This window comes from Anser cygnoides, chromosome 4, assembly GCF_040182565.1.
Source record: "Anser cygnoides isolate HZ-2024a breed goose chromosome 4, Taihu_goose_T2T_genome, whole genome shotgun sequence".
NCBI classification, from domain to species: Eukaryota; Metazoa; Chordata; class Aves; order Anseriformes; family Anatidae; genus Anser; species Anser cygnoides.
Window position 1 is genome coordinate 99,095 of NC_089876.1, and position 20,332 is coordinate 119,426.

Genomic DNA, 20,332 nt, shown 5'->3' on the forward strand with positions numbered 1-20,332 from the left:
CGCAGAAACGACTGTCAGTCCTTTCCCCTTCAGCCTTATAGGTCTACCTACATGGGTCTACATGGTCATATGTTTGCCTGTGCATGCCCATGTGTGCACAAGCGTGCCTGTACCTGCCAATGCGTGCCTATGACCATGTGTGCATGTCCAGGAGTGCCTTGAGCACGTGTGTGTTGCCTGCTGTGAGCAGTGGCATATGTGCCGGTGGGCGTGTGCGGCACGGTTCTGGCCTGTGGGAGGAGAACTCTGGCCCAGCATGGCTGCTCTGCTGAAGCCTACCTGAGCAGTGAGGGCCGGACAGCTCTGCCCGACTGGACTGTTGTGCAGGTAACCTCAGCACCAGCTCTGCTGTGCTGGGCTCTGCTGTGCTGTGCTGTGCTAGGCTCTCCTCTTGCCCCAGGCCCAGCATCACTGCCCACGGAGGCCCCTCACAAGCCTAGGCTGGATGCTGCCCTGGGCATGTCCCGCAGTGCATGGCCCAGCCAGGCCCAGTGTCGTTCGATGGGCATGTCCCCCAGGGTAGGGTCCCCACAGTGGGGGAAGCTCCCTCCTGGCCCTCCTCACAGTGTTTCTGGAGGATGAACAGCCCAGGCACTGTTTCATTTAATGCAATGTACCCATTTTCTGTGAACCCTGCCATGTTAGATGCATGCCCTTGTTCTGTGGCCCCCACCATGGGCAGACCACAGAGGATCTACCATTACACCAGCACTGCAGCCTTACAGACGCAGCTTGCAGTGGTGGATGTTGCCCAGTTTAGAGACCTGCAAATCTCTTTAGAGAGAACAACTGCCACAGCCTTTTCAGCACTTCCCTGTTTGCAATGTGGGACATGCAGTTAACGTGCAGATTTTATAGTGTCTGTCCTGTGGACCAGAGGACAAGTGCAGCTGGCAGCTGGGGGTTGTATTCCCTCATTCTGAGTATCCAGTCACAGGACTTGTGAATGGGGTAGCATTGCTTTCTAAAGCTGTCCGCAAAATAGTACAGGAAATATAAACCTATGAGAAAAAAGTTATGGTGAGACTGCAGATTGAGAGACTCTGAGGTCACATCCAGCATACAAGGGGGTTGTGTTATAGCATGTGGTCTAAACACACAGCGCTGCCTTCGTAAGCAGTAGGCATACATTAATATTGTAGGGATTTTATTCTTGATATTTAACACATGAATAGTGCTTTTTGCCACTTATATTCAGTAAAAAAATCCTAAAAAAATCCTAAGCTATATGTTATTGATAGTCATAGTGAAAAATACATACACTAATGCATATTGAATACATATTGAATACTACTTATACTTATGAGCTTTGGTTTATCATTTGAGCTTAGAGTATTCTGTACTCCCAACTGTCATATATGACAAATTCCATTCAATAGTAATAAGGAAGTATGAGTTCCATTAGAAATATGTGAGATGCCATCTGAAATGTTTTATATAATGTGAATGAAATATGAACAGAAATGAAATATATATGCACAGAAATGTTCAAAATGGAGCGGCTGCAGAAAAGGGTTACTAGGATAAGCAGGGGAAATACAGAAACTATTTTATGAGCTATAACTAGAAAAGTTGAGCAGGGATATGTTTTTTGTCTATAAATATGTAAATTGTGCAAAAAGTGAGACAGGAGAAAAGAAAGAGAAAGATAATGCTGGCACAAGAACAATAGGGTAAAATGACCAGACACCACACATTTAGGATGGAAATTACTGGAAAGCTTCTCGTCACTCAAGCACTCAGGGTTAGGAAAAGTCTGTCTGTCAATAGTAACAGTGGGACAGGAAGCCCTACACTACTACGAGCTTGACCTTGGTTCCAGGGAAAGTTATGCAGCAGATCATCTTGGGTGAGATCACACGGCACTTGCGTGGCATCCAGGGGATCAGGCCGAGCGAGCACAGGTTCACGAAAGGCAGGTCGTGCTAGTCCAACCTCATCTCCTTCTATGACCGTGTGACCAGACTCGTAGATGAGGGAAGGGCTCTTGATGTAGTCTATTTAGACTTCAGCAAAGCCTTTGACACGGTCTCCCACAGTATTCTCCTGGGGAAACTGGCTGATTGTGGCCTGTACAGGTGTACTCTTCTCTGGGTAAAGAACTGGCTTGAGGGCCATGTCCAGTGGGTTGTGGTTAATGGAGTTAAGTCCAGCCGGCATCCCATTACAAGTGGTGTCCCCCAGGGGTCAGTACTGGGGCCTATCTTGTTTAATATCTTTGTTGACAACCTAGATGAGGGAATAGAGTGTACCCTCAGCAAGTTTGCAGATGACACCAAGTTGGGAGGTGGTGTCGATCTGCCGGAGGGTAGAGTGGCCCTTCAGAGGGATCTGGATAGACTGGACTGATGGACTGAGGTGAATGGGATGAGGTTCAGCAAGGCCAAGTGCTGGGTCCTGCACTTTGGCCACAATAACCCCATGCAACCCCATAGGCTTGGGGCAGAGTGGCTGGAAGACTGTGAAGAGGAAAAGGATCTGGGAAGGTTGATCAATGCTTGGCTGAACATGAGCTGGCTGTGTGCCCAGGTGGCCAAGAAGGCCAATGGCATTCTGGCCTGTATTAGAAATAGAGTAGCCAGCAGGAGCAGGGAGGTGATCATCCCCCTGTACTCAGCTCTGGTGAGACCGCACCTCGAGTACTGTGTTCAGTTCCAGGCCTCCCACTACAAGAAAGACATCAAGGCCAAGCAGTGTGTCCGGTGAAGGGTCTGGAACACAAGTCCTGTGAGGAGCGGCTGAGGGAACTGGTGTTGTTTAGTCTGGAGAAGAGGAGGCTCATGGGAGGCCTCTTTGCACTCTACAACTTCCTGAAGGGAGGTTGTGATGAGGAGGGGGTCAGTTTCTTCTCTCAGGTAACTAATGATAGAACTTGAGGAAATGGCCACAAGTTGTGCCAGGGGAGATTTAGATTAGATATCAGGAAAAAGTTTTTCTCTCAAAGAGTGGTCAGCCACTGGAACAGCCTGCCCAGGGAGGTGGTGGAGTCACCGTCCCTGGTGGTATTCAGGAAGCGCCTGGACGAGGTGCTACGAGATATGATTTAATAGCTTAATGGGTAGTATTGGTGATAGGAGGACAGTTGGACTAGATGATCTTGTAGGTCCTTTCCAACCTTGTGTTTCTATGATTCTATGATACTTTGAGTTTTGATGAGTTAATAATAGAACTGCATGACCTACTAACTGTGGTAATAAGGAACGATTCACTGAGGAATCCTATATTGCTAATACAGTGTGAGGTTGGTGTCTTATATCCTATCATGAAACTGCTTCTAGAATAACCAGAAGTCGTATCACTGGAGATATATTGCAGCTGGCCATTAGTGCAGAGTGCAACCTTCAAAAGAGTGTCAAGTGCTTTGGAGGTAGGAAGGAGTACAGAAACACAGCCCCCTGCTATATGATTCTGTCCTGGAGCTGACAGAAACCCTGGTATGTTTACTTTGTTTCTTGCACTGATTTTTATGTGGTAGCGGAAAGGGTTTTGAAGAAGGAGGAATTGGAGCAGGAGACTGGCTGCTCTCCACGGCATAGTCCCCTGCAAACTGCAGACTTCCTTTGTAAATCTAGCATGAGTTTTTCTGTGTGAAGCAGCATTAACTCATGCTAGGCCATCTGCATTACTGTGCGGCTGTTGGGCAGCTGACAGCGGAAGGGAGGCCATAGCACTTGGGAACTGGTCTGCAACACAGGCCCGGGAGCAAACTGCTCCTGCAGATGCCAACCTGGGAAGCTGTGAGGGTGTCTTCTGACTCTCCTCTACCAGCTGCTGCCTCTGCACAGGGGAGGCTTGAGAGAAGCCGCCATCTGCAGTTTTCCAGCCCTACTTCCCAAAACCCTTCCGGCAGCAGATTTGGTCTAATTCATCATCCCACTGCTCGCAGTCCACCAGAATTTGGTGTTGATGCAGAAAGAGAAGACTAAGTTTTTAGGACTGTCATTCATAATAGCAGTGTCACATGTGGTTGCTCAGGTGCAGGCCCTCTTCAGTCACGGCTGGGAAGATCCTGCATGGACTAAAGCAGAACCCATGCCACAGTGTTAGATTTCGGGGTCTCGCCCAGACCAAGGAATTACTTTTCCTGGCCAGCTGGAAGTACAAAAAGAACAGTGTTACCTTAAATCCTACCCTCTTTGTCATGTCAGTGCTCTGATCTGGGTTACAATGCAGCAGCTGCTTCCACTGAGGGAACACAAACCAGCATTTGCTCCTGGTGCCATGTAACTGAGTTGCTGCTCTAAAAAACAGGAAGAGATCACTCCTCTGTTGAAGCTGCTGTGGTTATTGCCACTCATCCTTTCATACACCACATTAATGACTAGGAAAGACATCTAGAATGTGGGAGGTATGCATTCAAGGATGAAGAGTTCACGGAAGATAACCCACCTCTCAGGAAAGTGCCCTAACCATTCGGTTAGAGGGTATTTGAAGGTGTGATGTAAGGGAAATAACTGTTCCCTCATGTTCAATCCTGCTTCATTGTGTTGATAAGGATTCAAGATGCCTTGTGGCAGCGAGTAGGAGAAAGGAAGAAATAAAAATGAGCCTGTCTGTAAGACATTACCATGGAGCATAATTTCAGTCTGCTCTGATACGGGCATGTACCTCACAGTGATTTCATATACACTTACTAAAACACCCTCAGTGATGTTTGCCTGTCTACAGTTATGTTCTGAGGCTTATGAATTATTCAGGTTTAATCCATTTAATGTGTATGTTGACTTCATATCATTCTAGTTTCTTAATCAATTTGCCAGGCAAGATAAAGCATCTGCCTTATGAAGTTTTATTAATCGTACATATAATCTCATCAAAAAGATATTACAATACCTAAAAAGTTTTAATTCTGAGAGTTTAAGCACATCACTCAAGCAGAAGTCCCTTATGGTAACACAGTGTTCCTCAGAGCATTCTTGATGGGTTTTATGAGTCGGCTGGTTGTTCTATAGGAGCAATTGGGCATATGCATTATACATCAGCTTGTCCTTATCTGTCAAGACAGTGGTTGATAAGCATCCACAATCATTTGCTGCATTATTTGTAGCGATTCAGAATTAGACAATGGCTTTTTTTCTAAACTCCTATAACATCATAATTCCTTTCTGTTTAAGAAAAAAATAAATCTGCAAGGGTGATAATGACTGATTTTAATGTTATGATAAAGTACCTATTCTTTCTAAGAGTTGGTGATTTTATCTCAATAAAAACACAACCCCAAAGCCTTGTATTGGCTATTAGCATTGATGTACAGAAAAACATGCAATGTCTGTTGTTATATAGGATCCTGAATAATTTCAGTAGCTTGATTATATGCTAACTTTGTTAGTTTGATTTTATTCTTCTGTTCATCCTGACTTTTTTAAATAAATGTCTTCCCATCTGGGCTTGGTAGATAAAAAGGTACACCAGAGGCTGTCCACACTTCTTAGAGATTTCAATGTTTGTGTCTTCTATAAATTCTATGCGGTAAATCTTTATGTATCTTCTGATCTCTACTTAATTAGAACTCAAGTGGAAAATTTTTGACTGAATAATCCTCATTTATATATATTATCTGCAATTTCTCCATTTACTGTCTCTTAATCTATTTATTGAGGAGTTACATTGCTTTTTATAGTGATATGGTGACTAAAAGCAAGTGTGTTTAAATTAAATGCCTCTTAGAGATCAAATTATACTCTGTTGAAACCCCTGTGCCTGTGTATAATCCCACTAAAATCCACTGATCAATGAGATCTATTTTCCATACTTACGCTAATATTTTTAGGTTTGCTATTGACTATGCATCATATCACTGTTTCTATTAATTTGCCTGGTACATACATTATGACAAATGGGCTATTGCTATCTGAATCATGTTGCATGCTCTTTGTTTAAACAAGAATGATATGGTTACTGTGGAGCTTGCACAGCTCTGAGATGAGTTAAAGGTTCAGAATGGTTCAAAGAGCTCCAGGGCACAAAGATCCTCTTCCTAAAGCGTAAAACATGCAGTCCTAGCAGCTGAACTTAATATCCACTCTAGTCACAAATGGAAAACAGAATAATTAGTCATCAGTGCTTTCTTCTAAATGCAGATCAAAATATTTATTGAACACCATTTCTGCTTGGTTAAAGAAAAAAATATCCATATAAATTAATAGCAGGTTTATACGACTTCTGGGCTGTCTTTTGTTCTCGATGTGTTTAAAGAGTAGCTTTTATGCTTTAATAGTTTAAAGAATAAGTTTTTATTGTCCTTAAGCCTGTTAACTGATACTGTTTGTTGGTGCCTTTTGTTCACCATTTTAAAAGCTTTTCCTCACCAATAGTTTGTATTCCTTATTATTGCATCTTGAGGTTTTCTTAGTTTATTTGTGTACTTCTCTGTAAATAGGCCACTGTCAAAGTAGGTCTGTGGGGCTTAGCTACCCAATAAGGTATTCTTAAGTTAAACTCATTATTCACATTTATTGGTTTTGTGTTTTGTGTTTTTCTTCCTTTTTTTTTTTTCTTTTCTCTCCCACTTAAATTGAGGTTGAATCCAAGCTTTGCTGACTTATTTATTAGAAAGAAAATGGAAACTGTCCTCAGTATTTGTCTTCCTGCATTGAGCAAAATGTACATTACCATTAGCAACTAGCTTTGACAGCTAATAAGTTCTGTTTTATTGAGCAGTAAGTTAATGTTATATGAGATGCTAGAACAGTTTTCACTCATGCACACTGAATTATGGTGTAATCCCTTAGGCTAGGCTCTCTGTCAGTTCACTTGCTACTTAAATGAAGATGTGATTTTACCATAGCAACCAATTAGACTATTATACAGAATTCTTTGGTTAGACAACCTTTTCTTTATCAGCTGAAGGAATTTCATTTCCTCATAACAGTGGTCTGTCAATTACTCTCTGCTTAGCAATATTCATATGATTTATGTGCAGCTCTCTGCACAATATTTGACATACAGATTAAACTGCCCACCTCTCTTACAGCCTACATCAGTTACCCTTAGTCTAAGAACATAGCTGATGAGGGATCCGTTTTACTAAAGCACCTTAAAACAGGCACAGTTCTATGAAGTGTCAAGAGTGAAGACTTCATTCAAATTCAGAAAAAGAGTATTTTTCAGTATCAAAGCTCAGTTTTCCATCTGAAACCAAGACAAACCAGAGCCAACTTTTCTAGACTTCTGACTGTAGGATAGATTTTGTTTCTTTTGTTTGAGAAAGCATTAGGTGCTTGCAGAGATGAGTAGTACAAAGCCTCATCATGCAAAAAAAAAGATACAGACAATTCTTGTTTTCCAGATTCAGTGAAGTAATTTAGTAAACTTTACTGTATATTGTACAGCTTCAAAAGAGACACTGATTAAAGTGTTATCTGTTTTTCACTTTCCAATGAAATTGTATCAGGTTACTAGTCAAAACAAAGCAAGATACACACACATGTACATGATATTTATAAAATATTTTCACCAGTTCTGAACTGTTAGCCTCAGTTTTGAAATTCAATCTGTGATCACTCTGTTTCGACATCATTGACAGACATCCTAGAAATACATTTTTTTGTTGTTGCTGATGGGTTTTTGTGTTCATTTTTGTTTTCCTGATGATACTTAGATGGAAATGCATTTCTTGTTCTTTTCAAGGCCAAGTGAAGAGCAGATTCTGGGCAGCATCTCTGTTCACAATGGAGGAAAGAAAAGAATTTTTAGTAGGAAAATGCTGGCTTTAGTGCTTAAGATGTATGTATTGAAGGGAAGGTAGTGGGGGGATGACACACAGAAGTCACATTCAAGGTCTGTGGAAAAGCATAGGTGAATACTTTGCCTCCAAACCTTTGAGCCAAACTATGAGGTGTTCACGCTGGACTCAGGGCCGAATGGTTTCTCTGCCTCATACTCTGTGAGGCATGGGAAAGACAAGACCTCTTTTACAGCACGATCCTTCTCTTTCTTGCTTCTGCTTATCATTTCTCAAAAATAGTCAAATTTTCTTAAATATTATGGGGAAGTCTCTCAAAACAGCACCAGCTGAGCCTTATGCATGCAAAAGTGCAGTTGTGCTTCCAGATGAAAGGGTGGATATTTGAAAGAAAGCATACAAAAAGAGATCAATGTGCTTTGTTCTTGTACCAGGTGATCTGTGGTCTCTCAGGGCACTGAAACAAGCACCACCTCTCTTCCCACACACACGGGATCCAAGAAATCAGGAGCCTCCTGCTTTGCTTTGCTTCCTTGTGCAAGCTGTTGTCTGCAATGCTGACAGCTCCATCAAGCTGTGCTGACAAATCTCTGCATCGTTTGGCACAGCTCTGTGACGCACATGAGGCACATCCACCTCCATACATAGTATCCCCAGTGTCTCTAGCCAGTTCTGGGAATCAAAGCTGGTGCTTGGCTGGAAAATACTTTCTGTTGGAGTTTCTGACATTCCAGATTTTTACAGTTTGCTGTACTCCATGTGCTTGAACAATATGAGATACTGCAGGCAACCTTAGTGCTATATTTATTGAGGCTTTTGTTAATGCAGAGAGCTAACTTTGTGTGTTAGAAACTCCAAAGAAAGGTTGGCTCTGCATGGTTCACAATGTAAAACCGATGTATATGCATTATTTTATTTCTGCATCGTGATGGCCTTTTTTGGATATGACAGCTACTTGTCTCATCAAGGAGTGGGGGCTGTGCTCTAATCAGGATATTGGGTATGATCACTTGGCCACTGCAGAAGCAGGAGTACTATAGTTCAGAGTCTTTTTATCCACCAGCTGTTGGAAATCACTGCTGTGCTGGAGATTGTTGCCACACACCTGAGTCATACTGGAGGATTATATCACATAGCTCATCCACGGGCTAGGCGTGGCTGTGCTAGCAACATTAACTGCTCTAGTTATAGCTGCACAAGTATATTTGCTATGCATCTTTTTTGGTTGATCCATTTTGTTTTCCGACCTTATGCATTTTCCCTTATATTCGCATGGGTTTATCCTAAAGTATGGACAAATACTTTGGTGAAAGCTATCGAAGTCTAATTCACTACTGTTTGCTATGTCTCACATTGCTTTCAAGTGAATGGGAAAAGGAGAGTCTCACTCATTGATATTTGTTAATTTTTCCAGCTCAGATGCAGAAGGGTAACTGGACGTCTACTACCTATGTTCAGAAGCCATGAATTCCAGAAAATTACTCTCAGAAACACGGAGAACATTTCCTGCTACTAAAGCACACTGCCGGCAACCAGCACGGATTCTCATTGTGGATGTCACATCAGCTTCCTGGGCCAACACTTGTTCTGTACTCTCTGAAGCTCTGGAAAACACACTCTGTTTGGCATGCAGATTGACAGGTCCCTGCCGTGTTCCCCTTCTTAGCCTCTATGTGGTGCAGAACCAGCAGGAATGTTTGCTTCCCTTTGTGGTAGGTGTGAAATTATGTCTCTTGGGATGTAGCAAACATGAATGCAATATGTTGTTGCAGTTCAGTAAAGAAAGTTATGATTTACTACAAATTTATATTTAAAAAAATAATCATTCTCAAAGAGCAAAGCCTGTTAGACTTCATGGAAGAAGTGAGTTTTATGAGAGAATGGTGTTTAAAAGGAGAAGGTTCATGTTTTTGATCTGTGAAGTTGCTCATGCGCATAAATTAGGTTTTGTACTGTTCCTTTCTGTACCATCTGTTGCACTCTCCCACATGCTACTTCCTGCACTGCCTGTGCTGCTTCAAACTTACCAATCACAACTCTACAACTGCAATAATTTGGATGGTGAAATTGCCTGTATACCAGTTGATTACACAAATATTACCACTTTGGGAGGTGTTCCGGATCTTTAAGGGGAAAGGATCAGAATTCAAAGTATTTTTGCCAAATTTGAGAAATATCCTGAAATATCCTGATCTAAGTCAATAAGAACAAGTACTTCATTCATATAGGGCTATGCAGCAGAATAAACACAGACGGAGAATTAGTAGCAGCTTTACAATAAAAGTTTGGGTTTGGAAAGCATCATAAAGTTCATGGGAATCTATGAAGTCATCCTACTGCGGTCATACTGAGCACTCTCATTTATGTAAGGTAGTATGAACACCCAGTATGAACCCTTCCACTTTATTCAGCCATGGTAAAAACATTCTGAAATATTTTGTCAAGTTTTCACATCTCAAGAGAGGCAGAGGCCAACTGGAAAAAATCAAAGGCCAACACTAACAATGAATTTAGAAAATGGGATCTGCAAGGAGACTGTATTAAATGGCATTGTTCATTTTGCCGAATGGGTTATAGAGAACATGACAGGATAACTAAGATGACACCAGAAGAACATTTACTGGGGAGATTGTGAAATCACTTTGATTAGGGTCTTTAAGAACAGGCACTTCTTAGGATGAATTTAGATATAATCCATTCTGGCATGGAAATATGGGATGGACTAGGCATTCTGTATCACAACTTGTTCCAGGCCTGTTTTCTGTGATTTTGCATTTTGTCCAAGTTAATTTGTAAGTGTTTAGGGCCAAACACCTGCTTTTTTATTTACTAGGAAAGTCCTGATACTGTTCCAACCTGTGCTGGCTGAAAACAAACTCAGATCTCATTCAGTAATCATGGATTACTAGAGTACGACTGACACAATCCCCCTGCTTGCCCTCATTATGAATCATATGAATCTTCTGCTGCTTATGATAGATTGTCTTTTTATGTAAAAAACAACTCCTCATTCTGATAATCATAGTTTTTTTGTTTGTTTGTTTTGTTTTGTTTTTAAGACAGAGGAACCCTGCCTATTATATATTATATTTCAATAAAATAGCCATACTCCATTGAAGCATTTTCTCCAGAAAGACATGAAGTTTTGATCTGAAGATATTACAAGATAGAGAATAATCTACTTCTGTTGATAATTTCTTTCACTGGTTAATCACTGTCATTGCAAAACTTGCACCCAGTTTCTAATTTGCATTTATTGGCTTTAGCTTCCAGGGATTTGTTCATATATTTCCTCTTTTGGCTAGATTGAAAAACCTGCGTATATCTTATTCTTTCTTCCTCTAGAGATAATCAGGTTCCCCTGTAATCTTCTAGCTGGTAAATGAAAGAGAACAAAATATGAGTCTAACTGCAAGGCATTTTTACAGTCACTTAATAACTTCCAAGCCCTTCTCTGTATTCACTCTTCTGTCTTTTTCAAAGTTGATTCAAAATATGGTCACTGAGATTGGATGCTACATTCCAATACCAGTCTCAGCAATGCTGTAAAGAGAGCTAAAAAGTATCCCCTCCTTCTGTTTGCTTGACTGGTAATCACATCAACTCTTTTGCCATAATGTTGTGTTTTTCTGGGACTTGTCCAAGCCAGCAAAGTGTGCACCCAAGCGCATGCAGTTCTTACCCAAAGACTTGAGCCAGTACCACACGCCATGTTGATAGGCACAGCCCTCCAGTTTAGCCTGGGTGTTCTGCCTACTAAGCTATCTCTATTTAAACATCTGCTGATGTACTGAGGGCTGTTTTTCAGAACTGTTTTTTCCCTTTTAGGGACAGTAAAATATAGCAGGATGGCTATCTTCGATGGACCTAATTTTGTTATAAATGATTTCTGGTCCTCTGCAGCTTCTCAGAACTGGACCAATTTTATATCTCTGTCTGCTAAACGTCTATTCCATTTCACCCTTCTCCAGAAATACTAGTGCTCCTTCACTTTTCCTGTACTTCTGAATGTACCCATTTGTGTCAATAATGCATGTTTATCACTTTAATTTTTTGATCTAGCTAGAGAATAACTTGATAGTTCTCAGTGAGAAACCAAGATAGATATATATTGGAGGTTGCTTATTAGGCAAATCATATGAAGTCAGGAACCCCCCAGAGCTGAAAACAGAGGCTGGGAGAGTACATGAGGAAGTGTCATATATGGTTGCCCTTTTTTCATTCTTCCCCAGGCACATGTTTAGAGTCTGCGTTCCTATTGATCTCCCCTAATGGCCTAACTCTTAAGATCTCCAAAGAGCTTCCCTGGAAAGGGAGAGGTGATGCCAAAAAAAGGGAAACTAGGAATAAAGTAAATAACCATGGAGGACAGCAGGTGGTGACACGAGGGGAAGTGAACATTGAAGGGTCAGGAACTTTAAACGTGTAAGTGGGTAAGGACTGAGAGCGCCTCCAACTGATGGGCAATTTTCACAGAATCACAGAATCATCTAGGTTGGAAGAGACCTCAAAGATCACCTAGTCCAACCTCTGACCTAACACTAACAAGTTCTCCACTAAACCATATCTTCCTACTGTTTTTCCCTGGGGATGGTCAGCAGGGATTTCTCAAGTACATTCCAGAGTTGAAACTGCAGCTTGCATAGACCAGCCTAAGTTAATATTTAAAGCAGCTGTATGCATGCAAGAGAAAATGTGACTCTGCTGGTGCCAGTTCCAAGACGCCCAGGTTGACTGGGCTTTTAGCTGCCCTGTAGCATATGCTGAGCCCTGTTCTGCCACTCAGGAGCAATACTTGACCTGAGACAGACAGTTTACATCTCTGTGAGCTGCAACTGCCTCTCTGGATTGAGGGCAGGCATCTGAACTGTAGGGAGTTTTGCTATAGCACTCTGAAGAGCATCATGGCTCTGTGCATGTACAAAAGGTTCCCAGCCTCACAGGAGAACTGAGATAATGGGCCAGACATTTCTCACACCGTAGAGTACAGCCAGTATAAAGTGTGGTGACTTTCCTTAAAACTGCTCATCACCATTCTGATGAGGTTTGGGCTGTCCCATCTTTCTGCCTCACCTTGTTTGCAGAGCCATCTGAGCTGCCCGTGACAAGCCTCAGCCTACCTGGTTCATAACTCAATCACCATAAAAGGCTGTGCTGTAAACCATGGCTGCTCAGGAGCTGTTTAATGAATCAGTGCCAAGTTTCTAAAGCAAATGAAGCATACGTTCAGCTGTTGCCTCTTCCGTGAGGAAAGTGACTTCTAGCAGTAGTGTCTTATATTGCTTCAAACAGATTTGCCATAGTTCATTGATAGTTTTCCCTGTGGCCACAATTTGCCAGGTTGCTTGCTGGTTATTTGTCAACTTTGAGTTCTTGTTGAAGGCCAGGTGAGCTGACATCTGTGTAAATGCTAGCTATGTTCCACACACATTTGGATCCTGGGTGCACTCTCGCTTTGCCACATCTATGCTAAAGCAAGGACATGGCGTGGTAATAGCTACTAGGTAGCTTTAACTAATACGGCTTGGGGAAACAGAGTGTAAGGGGCCTACCAGGATCGTGGCCAGCCTGGTTCATTTTCAGACTGCTTTCTATAGATTTAGGTGATCATTATAAAATGATACCAGCTTCAAGGAAGTGATGAGCAACATATGTGATATATGGGTTTGGTAGCCCTGGACTATAGGTAATCTAAATCACAATAGCAGACAGTGAGAATATGGCCCAATATCCTCCAGTACACAAGACTGACACAAAGAAGCATAGTGGAACTCATCAGGTTAATAAACTGTGCATTTGTAATGTTCATCTTGCTATAATGAGTCAGACCAGCTGTCCTTGGGGCAGCCATTATATAGTGGTAGTTGTTCCATGAAAGAATAATATGTTTTCAAATGACTACTATAGAATAAGTCTTCTTTTCTAATACTTGCTCTGGTATCTCATTTTTGAAGCAGGACGGTCCACAGACCTTCCATCAGCATTTGTTCTGAGAATGATTACTGTGGTGCATGTTCTAAAAGAGCATTATAAGAGAACAAGAAGTGCCTTACTGGGTCAGACCAGCAGCCCACCAGCTCAATCTCAAAAGGAGAGGCTGTTTTGTGGGAGTACGCCAGCCCAAGCACTTTCTGCTGTTCTTTCTCCTTGTGCTCCCCCAGTTCCACAGCTGCTGTATTAAGAATGATGAAGGATATGTTTGAAGCTATTCTCCCTGCTATCAGATTATGGACCCATTACCCGTGAGTCTGTGGACCCCCTTTTGACCTGACAATACAGTCTGACTCCAAGCCCTCCAGCGTGCAGATCCCAGAGGTCCATAGCCCAATGAGTGATGGAGTATGGGTATGACAATGGTGATATGGCCAGGGGTCAATTCGTATCGCTGTTCATGGCTTTATGACTAGTAAAAAGCTCCTGGGCCCTGTCTTATCTCACTGCTGTGAATTCAAAGGCCTCATTCCAAATTATGGAAAAATATTTCATATTATGTTTGACATTCTCTGTGTTTCAATTTCATTGAATATTGTTTTTTAGCAACTGAAGGAAAGCTTTGCACGAGTTCAAGCCTGCATTTCAGAGCTCCGTTCACTACCAAGAGAAGGCTGTTACCCCCAGGGGGGAGATGGAGTGGTACAGGCTGTGCAAGATGGATTGCAGCAGTTCAAGCAATACAGCAGACACACAGCAGCAGGAGGCTCAACAAATAGTTCTGTTGAGGTAAGAAAACATCGGGAAGATGGTAGGAGCCATCTATCAGTCTTGTGACTTTGCCACTTGTTGATGCATTAAGATGATAGTCTGTGTGGTATCTAAAGACCATGGGAGGGAAAGAGTAATTAAGAAAATAAGCCCACCAAAATACCCATGTTGCAATCTCTGAATGCTCATGGATAAGAAACAAATTTGGGTTTGAGATACTTATGGAGAACGACTTACTTTACAATATAGAAAAATGAATTTATTTTCCAAGCATTTAAGACTGGCTCAAGCAGAGATAGCTCTGTCCTCTTCGCACCCTCACTTCAGGTAGTTATATACATTGATAAGACAAGCTGATGATGACTTCTTCGTACAGGTACTAAGGGAGCCTACTAGGAAAGGCACCCTCCAAGATTTGTTGCTTGTAAACTGAGAGGGTCTAGTGGGTAAAGTGGTGATTGGCAGTCAAATTGGTCATAGTGCCCATGAAGTAGTTGAGTTTAAAATTTTTGGTGGTAGGAGGAAGGCTACCACCAAAACTTCAACCCTGGATATGGGGAGAGCAGACTTCAGGCTGCTCAGGGAATGAGTTAGTAAAATCCCCCAGGCATCTGCTTTTGAAGACTTTAGGGTACACCAGTGGTGGTCACTTTTTAAATATCACCTCTTAAGAGCACAGGAACAGGCAACTCCAAAATGTCGGAAGTCAAGCAGGAGGGGTAGAAGGCCAGCTTGGCTGAGCAGGGATCTTCTTCTAAAGCTTAGGCATAAAAAGAAAGTGTATAGTTGCTGGAAGCAAGGTCAGGTGACATGGGAGGACTGCAGAGATGCTGTTCACCTCTGTAAGGAGAAAATCCAAAACTTGTGCATGATTTGCTGCTCCAGCTGGATGTATATAAGTCTGCAGGGTCTGATGAGATTCACCAGAGTGCAGCTGCACCAGGCTGCCTGTTGTGCTACACTAAACCCCTGCTGCCCTGTGGCCTGCTGCTGCTTCAGGGAGAGGACAAGGGTATGGATAGAGACTGGTGATGCTGTACGTTTGCATGTGAACTCCTAGCAGAAAGGTGAGGTGCTTAAGGAGATGTTATGGTTATGTTAGAAGTATAGTTTCTTTAGTGTGAGACCATGATGGCCAGCATTTGTAGCACAAGAGCACCACTAGCAACTTGCTTGTGCAAATCAGATGCAGTCTTCAGGCAATGTGCCTTTTCCTAACAGTAAAACCATAAAGAGGCAAGAATATTTCTAACTGGCTAGTAGGCATAGGAGGCAGACTTTGTTACAAACCATAGTCATACAAAACCCAAACATTTGATAAAAACTATTGAAAATGCTTACTCTTCGGAGTAATCCTCACTTCAGAGGGACAAAAACAGCAGCATCAGTGGGGCCAAGTCTCAGCAGCAGCTACGGAACAGGGAACACAGCGAGCATGCATTAAGATGAATAGTACTTTTCAAGTCTCCAGCAGACCATTCTTTGGTCACAGTATCATAGAATATCCGAGTTGGAAGGGACCCACAGGAATCATCAAGTACAACTCCTGGGTCCCCAAAGGACCACCCCTCCCCCCCCCCCCCAAAAAAAAAAAAAAATAAATCAGACCATGTGTCTGAGAGCGTTGTCCAAACGCTTCTTGGACTCCAGCAGGCTTGGTGCCATGACCAGTTCCCTGGGGAGCCTGTTCCAGTGCCCGACCACCCTCTTGGTGAAAAGCCTTTTCCCAATGTCCAGTCTGGTCAGATTGGGAAGCATAATGATATTCAGAGATTATACTGAGGATCTGTAGTAATAGGAAGATAAGTTACAGCAGCTATCTCAGCTTTTGTATGTAGTAATATATTTCTCCTGGTCTCCGACTGGCATGTGCTAATGTGAATCAGGTTGTGAAAAGGGTAAATGGGAGGTGATAAGCTACAGATGAGATACATCCATGCTTTTGACTAAATAATGGTGCATCAGTATAGCAAATGCTCTGTCTATATCTCCACAGATGATAACAGTTTCTTGTAGAAAATCCAGCGCCCCCCCACTTCAAGAACAGTCCTTGTTAACCTTTTTCAGTAATTCCTAAAAGGAGATCGTAATCCTTACTTCACTCTTAATACCTCACAGCCAAACACCAGAGATACATTTAGATGGAGAAGTTATTCTTTACTATGGAAACACCTTTAGGATAGACTATATTCACACACACACACATATATATATACATATATGTATATGTATATATTAATAATTCACATCCAGCCTTCAAGTGAGACAGCCAGATTTAATCTTGAACTATAACTGATGCAGGAGTGGGAAGTGGTGCTTTCCTTCAGAAGAACTCAGGCAGAAGCACTCCTTTACATATCTTGACTCACTGCCCTTAAGTGCAAAGTATGTTCTACAAAGCAGCTGTTGGTTGTTCCATATTCTTCCAAGAGCAGCACAAAAACTGTTGATGTTCCTACAGCAAACCTCTGAATACACTATATTAGCTTACAAAAAATCTAAGGCTCAAAAATCAATGCTTTTAAGTCTGCTTTTGATTAGATTATATATTTCTCTCCTTTCTCTGTGCTATTCAGAGAGCAGCTCAGCATCACTGCTGCAACAGAGGATTAGGGTCAGAGGCAGCTCTTGCAGTCTGTAATTTGTGTTTCAGATCATAATTTTGACAAGCCAATCAGGAAAAGAAATGGTAAAGCATCTGGAAAAGAAGCTAAAGGATGTAGACCTTGTGAGTCTGCGAAGAATACAAGTCATTGAGGTTTTGAAGAGAGGCTTTTTGGAGCCTGAGGATGTGGAACAGTGTATGCTAGCAGAAGAGCCCAGCAGCAATGGTGAGTATAAGACAAACAAGGGACTTGGAAAAATCATGGCTTTGGACAGCAGGACAACCACTACGTCTTGCTTTTGTCCAATATCTACAATTTTTTCTATCATTTAGTTTCACTCACTTAAGCCAGAACTACTGAAACTGAAAACAGCAAGATGCTTGTACTACAACACCTCCCTGGCAGCATTATCACGTTTGGGCAGACTTAGCACATGACTTCACACACTATTTCATCTCTTGGTATTACCAAAAATTGATTTCATGTGCAATACAGCTTTATTGAGGAATTAAAGAGAATAAATGACTCCCCAGAGTTTGTGGGGATAGCACACACTCAGACAGTCATAACGATAAACACTAACCTTTGGTTCTGCCCCTAGACTACATATTCCTCTGCACTAGGAAGAGTTACTCTTCCAGACCAAGTTGTGTACTTACTCTCCCACTCTACTCTGTGCTGGTGCAGCCTCACCTTGAGTACTGTGTTTTGGGCAGTTTTGGGCACCACGGTACAAAAAAGGATGTGAAACTATTGGAGGGTGTCCAGAGAAGGGCCACAAAGATGCTGAAAGGCCTAGAGGGGAAGATGTATGAGGAGAGGCTGAGGTCACTTGGCCTGTTCAGCCTGGAAAAGAGGAGGCTGAGGGGAGACCTCATCACGGCCTACAGCTTCCTCACAAGGGGGAGCAGAGGGGCAGGCGCCGATCTATTCTCTCTGGTGACCAGTGATAGGACCCGAGGGAATGGTGTCAAGCTGCTACAGGGGAGGTTCAGGCTGGATATAAGGAAAAGGTTCTTCACCAAGAGGGTGGTCGCGCACTGGAACAGGCTCCCCAGGGAACTGGTCATGGCACCAAGCCTGTCGGAGTTTAAGAAGCATTTGGACTGTGCTCTTAGTCATATGGTCTGAATTTTGGGGTAGATCTGTGTGGAGCCAGGAGTTGGACTCGATGATCCTTGTGGGTCCCTTCCAGCTTGGGATATTCTATGATTCTATGATTCTGAGATTCTATGATTAGCTGTTTTTGTTGCTACTATTCTTGCTTAGCTGCTGCTGCCTTTTTTCTGTGCTTAGGTTGTCTTTTCCTGATCTCTTAAGATTATACATCCTCAGTAATCAGTAAACGTGCCTATCAGTAAGTTCCTTAAAGCCCTACAGTCTCCATTTTTCAATTTTTTTTCTAATTGTTTTCAATGTTTTTCTCCATTTTAAAAACCTTTGCTGTTATCTCGCACTCAAACTCCCCACTAACAAGACACACCTGATACCAAGCCTCAGTTCATGTGACAGGTTCTCACAACAAGTTTATAACAAGCTCGATAAAGCTGAGTCACGATTCCTTGCAAAGTTAGGATAAGGTCTGTTACTAGCAATGATAGTATTTTTTTTACAGAGTGACAGACAATATTGGATGTTGTCACCTCACCTGCCTCTAGCTCCTCTTCCTTTTTTTCCTGGTTGCAGTAGCAAATTTCTGGTCACTTGTCAGAGTAGGGGTTGAGACTGTTTTAGGTAGATCACAGATTCCTTTTGGTCCTGAGTAAGTACACCCCAGACCCTGAATGCTATTTTTCCTGGCCTTACCTCTAAAAAAACTCCTGCACCAATCCGTGTGCTTTCAACAGTGAGAATTTAAGCTTTAATAATGAGAAATTCAAAAACAGGAATTCCTACTAGCTTCTGTTTTGAGCCTTTTTGTTTCATAGCAAATGATTCTGAACGGTCACTACATAAATCAGCCAGGCGGTGAACAGAAGTCCTATACCACAACAGTTTAGTGGCAGAAGCCTGTACAACACAATGCTGCTCTAACGGCAGCTTTCATTTCTGTATTTCATTTTACCTGACTTTCAAATCTGCTCAGTTATTTCAGCTCTTTCTGAAGGCTGATAAAGTGACTGCTAAATCGCAGGAGCTTGCACTGGTTTCCTCTCATTTGCAGCACGGCACATACTGGTTGCATTTTGCCACAGGTGACAGTTGCTCCCCCTGCCACCTCGCCTCCTAGTAAGCTGCTGGCCGGGCTTAATCCAACCCTGAACTCCATAATCAAGCACTGAGAAGTATAGCAACCCTTTTACTACCTGCTGAAAGCTTCCTCCCCAGAAGGGACTGTCTCCCTCAGTAAGGCATAACTGGTTATTCTGGACTCTGCCTATTTTAAAACAGAGGCCTCAGGGAGAGTGCTCCTCCCTGCTGCCCTGAGGAGAAGGCTGCTTTTTTTCCTGAGCAGCACCGCTGTCACTGAATCATAAGGAGGAGGATCAAGGTTCTGTCACACTGACATGATTTTAGAATTAATTCAGGATGTCAGAACACCAAGAACACCTAAAATGCAAATTACAAAATGATTTTGGAAAGAGCTGTTGCCTACAGCTCTGAGGCTGAGGTGTTCTTTACAAACACTGATCTAGTCCATGTGGGAAGAGGGCAGCATTTTAGGTAGCTGCAAATGCTGACTTCTCGGATGAGGAGGGTTATTATCAGGACTTTGCATTGTTCTGGTGCTGCACAGAACCCTGCAGGGAGGCTTTGGAAAGCTAGACACTACAAAACAGAAGATGCTGTGTGCCTCTTAGTCACAAAACTGCTTTAGAATATGCAAAACCCCACTCTATTGTCTAAAGTAAAGTTGTGTAGCCCTTTTGCCCAATAAATGGAGTGAAAAAAATAAATGGAGATACAGTACATTGAATTTCAGACTATGAAATTCTAATTTTCTGAGTCTTCTACTTATAAGAAGATTCAGGTGATGTATTCACAAAGATGATTAAGGGATTGGAGCATCTGTCTTATGAGGAAAGACTAAGCAAGCTGGGCCTGTTTAGCCTAGAGAATCATAGAATCATAGAATATCCCGAGTTGGAAAGGACCCATAAGGATCATTGAATCCAACTCCTGGCACCATACAGGTCTACCCCAAAATTCAGACCATATAACTAAGAGCACAGTCCAAATGCTTCTTAAACTGACAGGCTTGGCGCCATGACTATATCCCTGGGGAGCCTGTTCCAGTGCCTGACAACCCTCTCAGTAAAGAACTTCTTCCTGATATCCATCTTGAACCTCCCCTGTAGCAGCTTGACACCATTCCCTCGGGTCCTATCACTGGTCACTA

At 42.4% G+C, this 20,332-nt stretch overlaps 1 protein-coding gene across 2 annotated transcripts in view; it reads left to right on the forward strand.

The window, feature by feature from the left end:
- The first annotated feature begins 207 nt into the window (after positions 1-207).
- Positions 208-20,332, forward strand: part of M1AP (meiosis 1 associated protein) — a 30,221-nt gene continuing 10,096 nt past the window's right edge. The window contains exons 1-4 of one of the 2 annotated variants that reach the window (XM_048055789.2): positions 208-327; positions 9,099-9,396; positions 14,222-14,404; positions 17,040-17,217. In XM_048055789.2, coding sequence (XP_047911746.2) covers positions 9,148-9,396; positions 14,222-14,404; positions 17,040-17,217 — 610 coding nt within the window. In that variant the 5' untranslated portion in view covers positions 208-327; positions 9,099-9,147. Of the gene's footprint in view, positions 328-2,770; positions 2,856-9,098; positions 9,397-14,221; positions 14,405-17,039; positions 17,218-20,332 lie in introns of those variants that run through there. The other variant, XM_066996920.1, reaches the window with a different exon arrangement.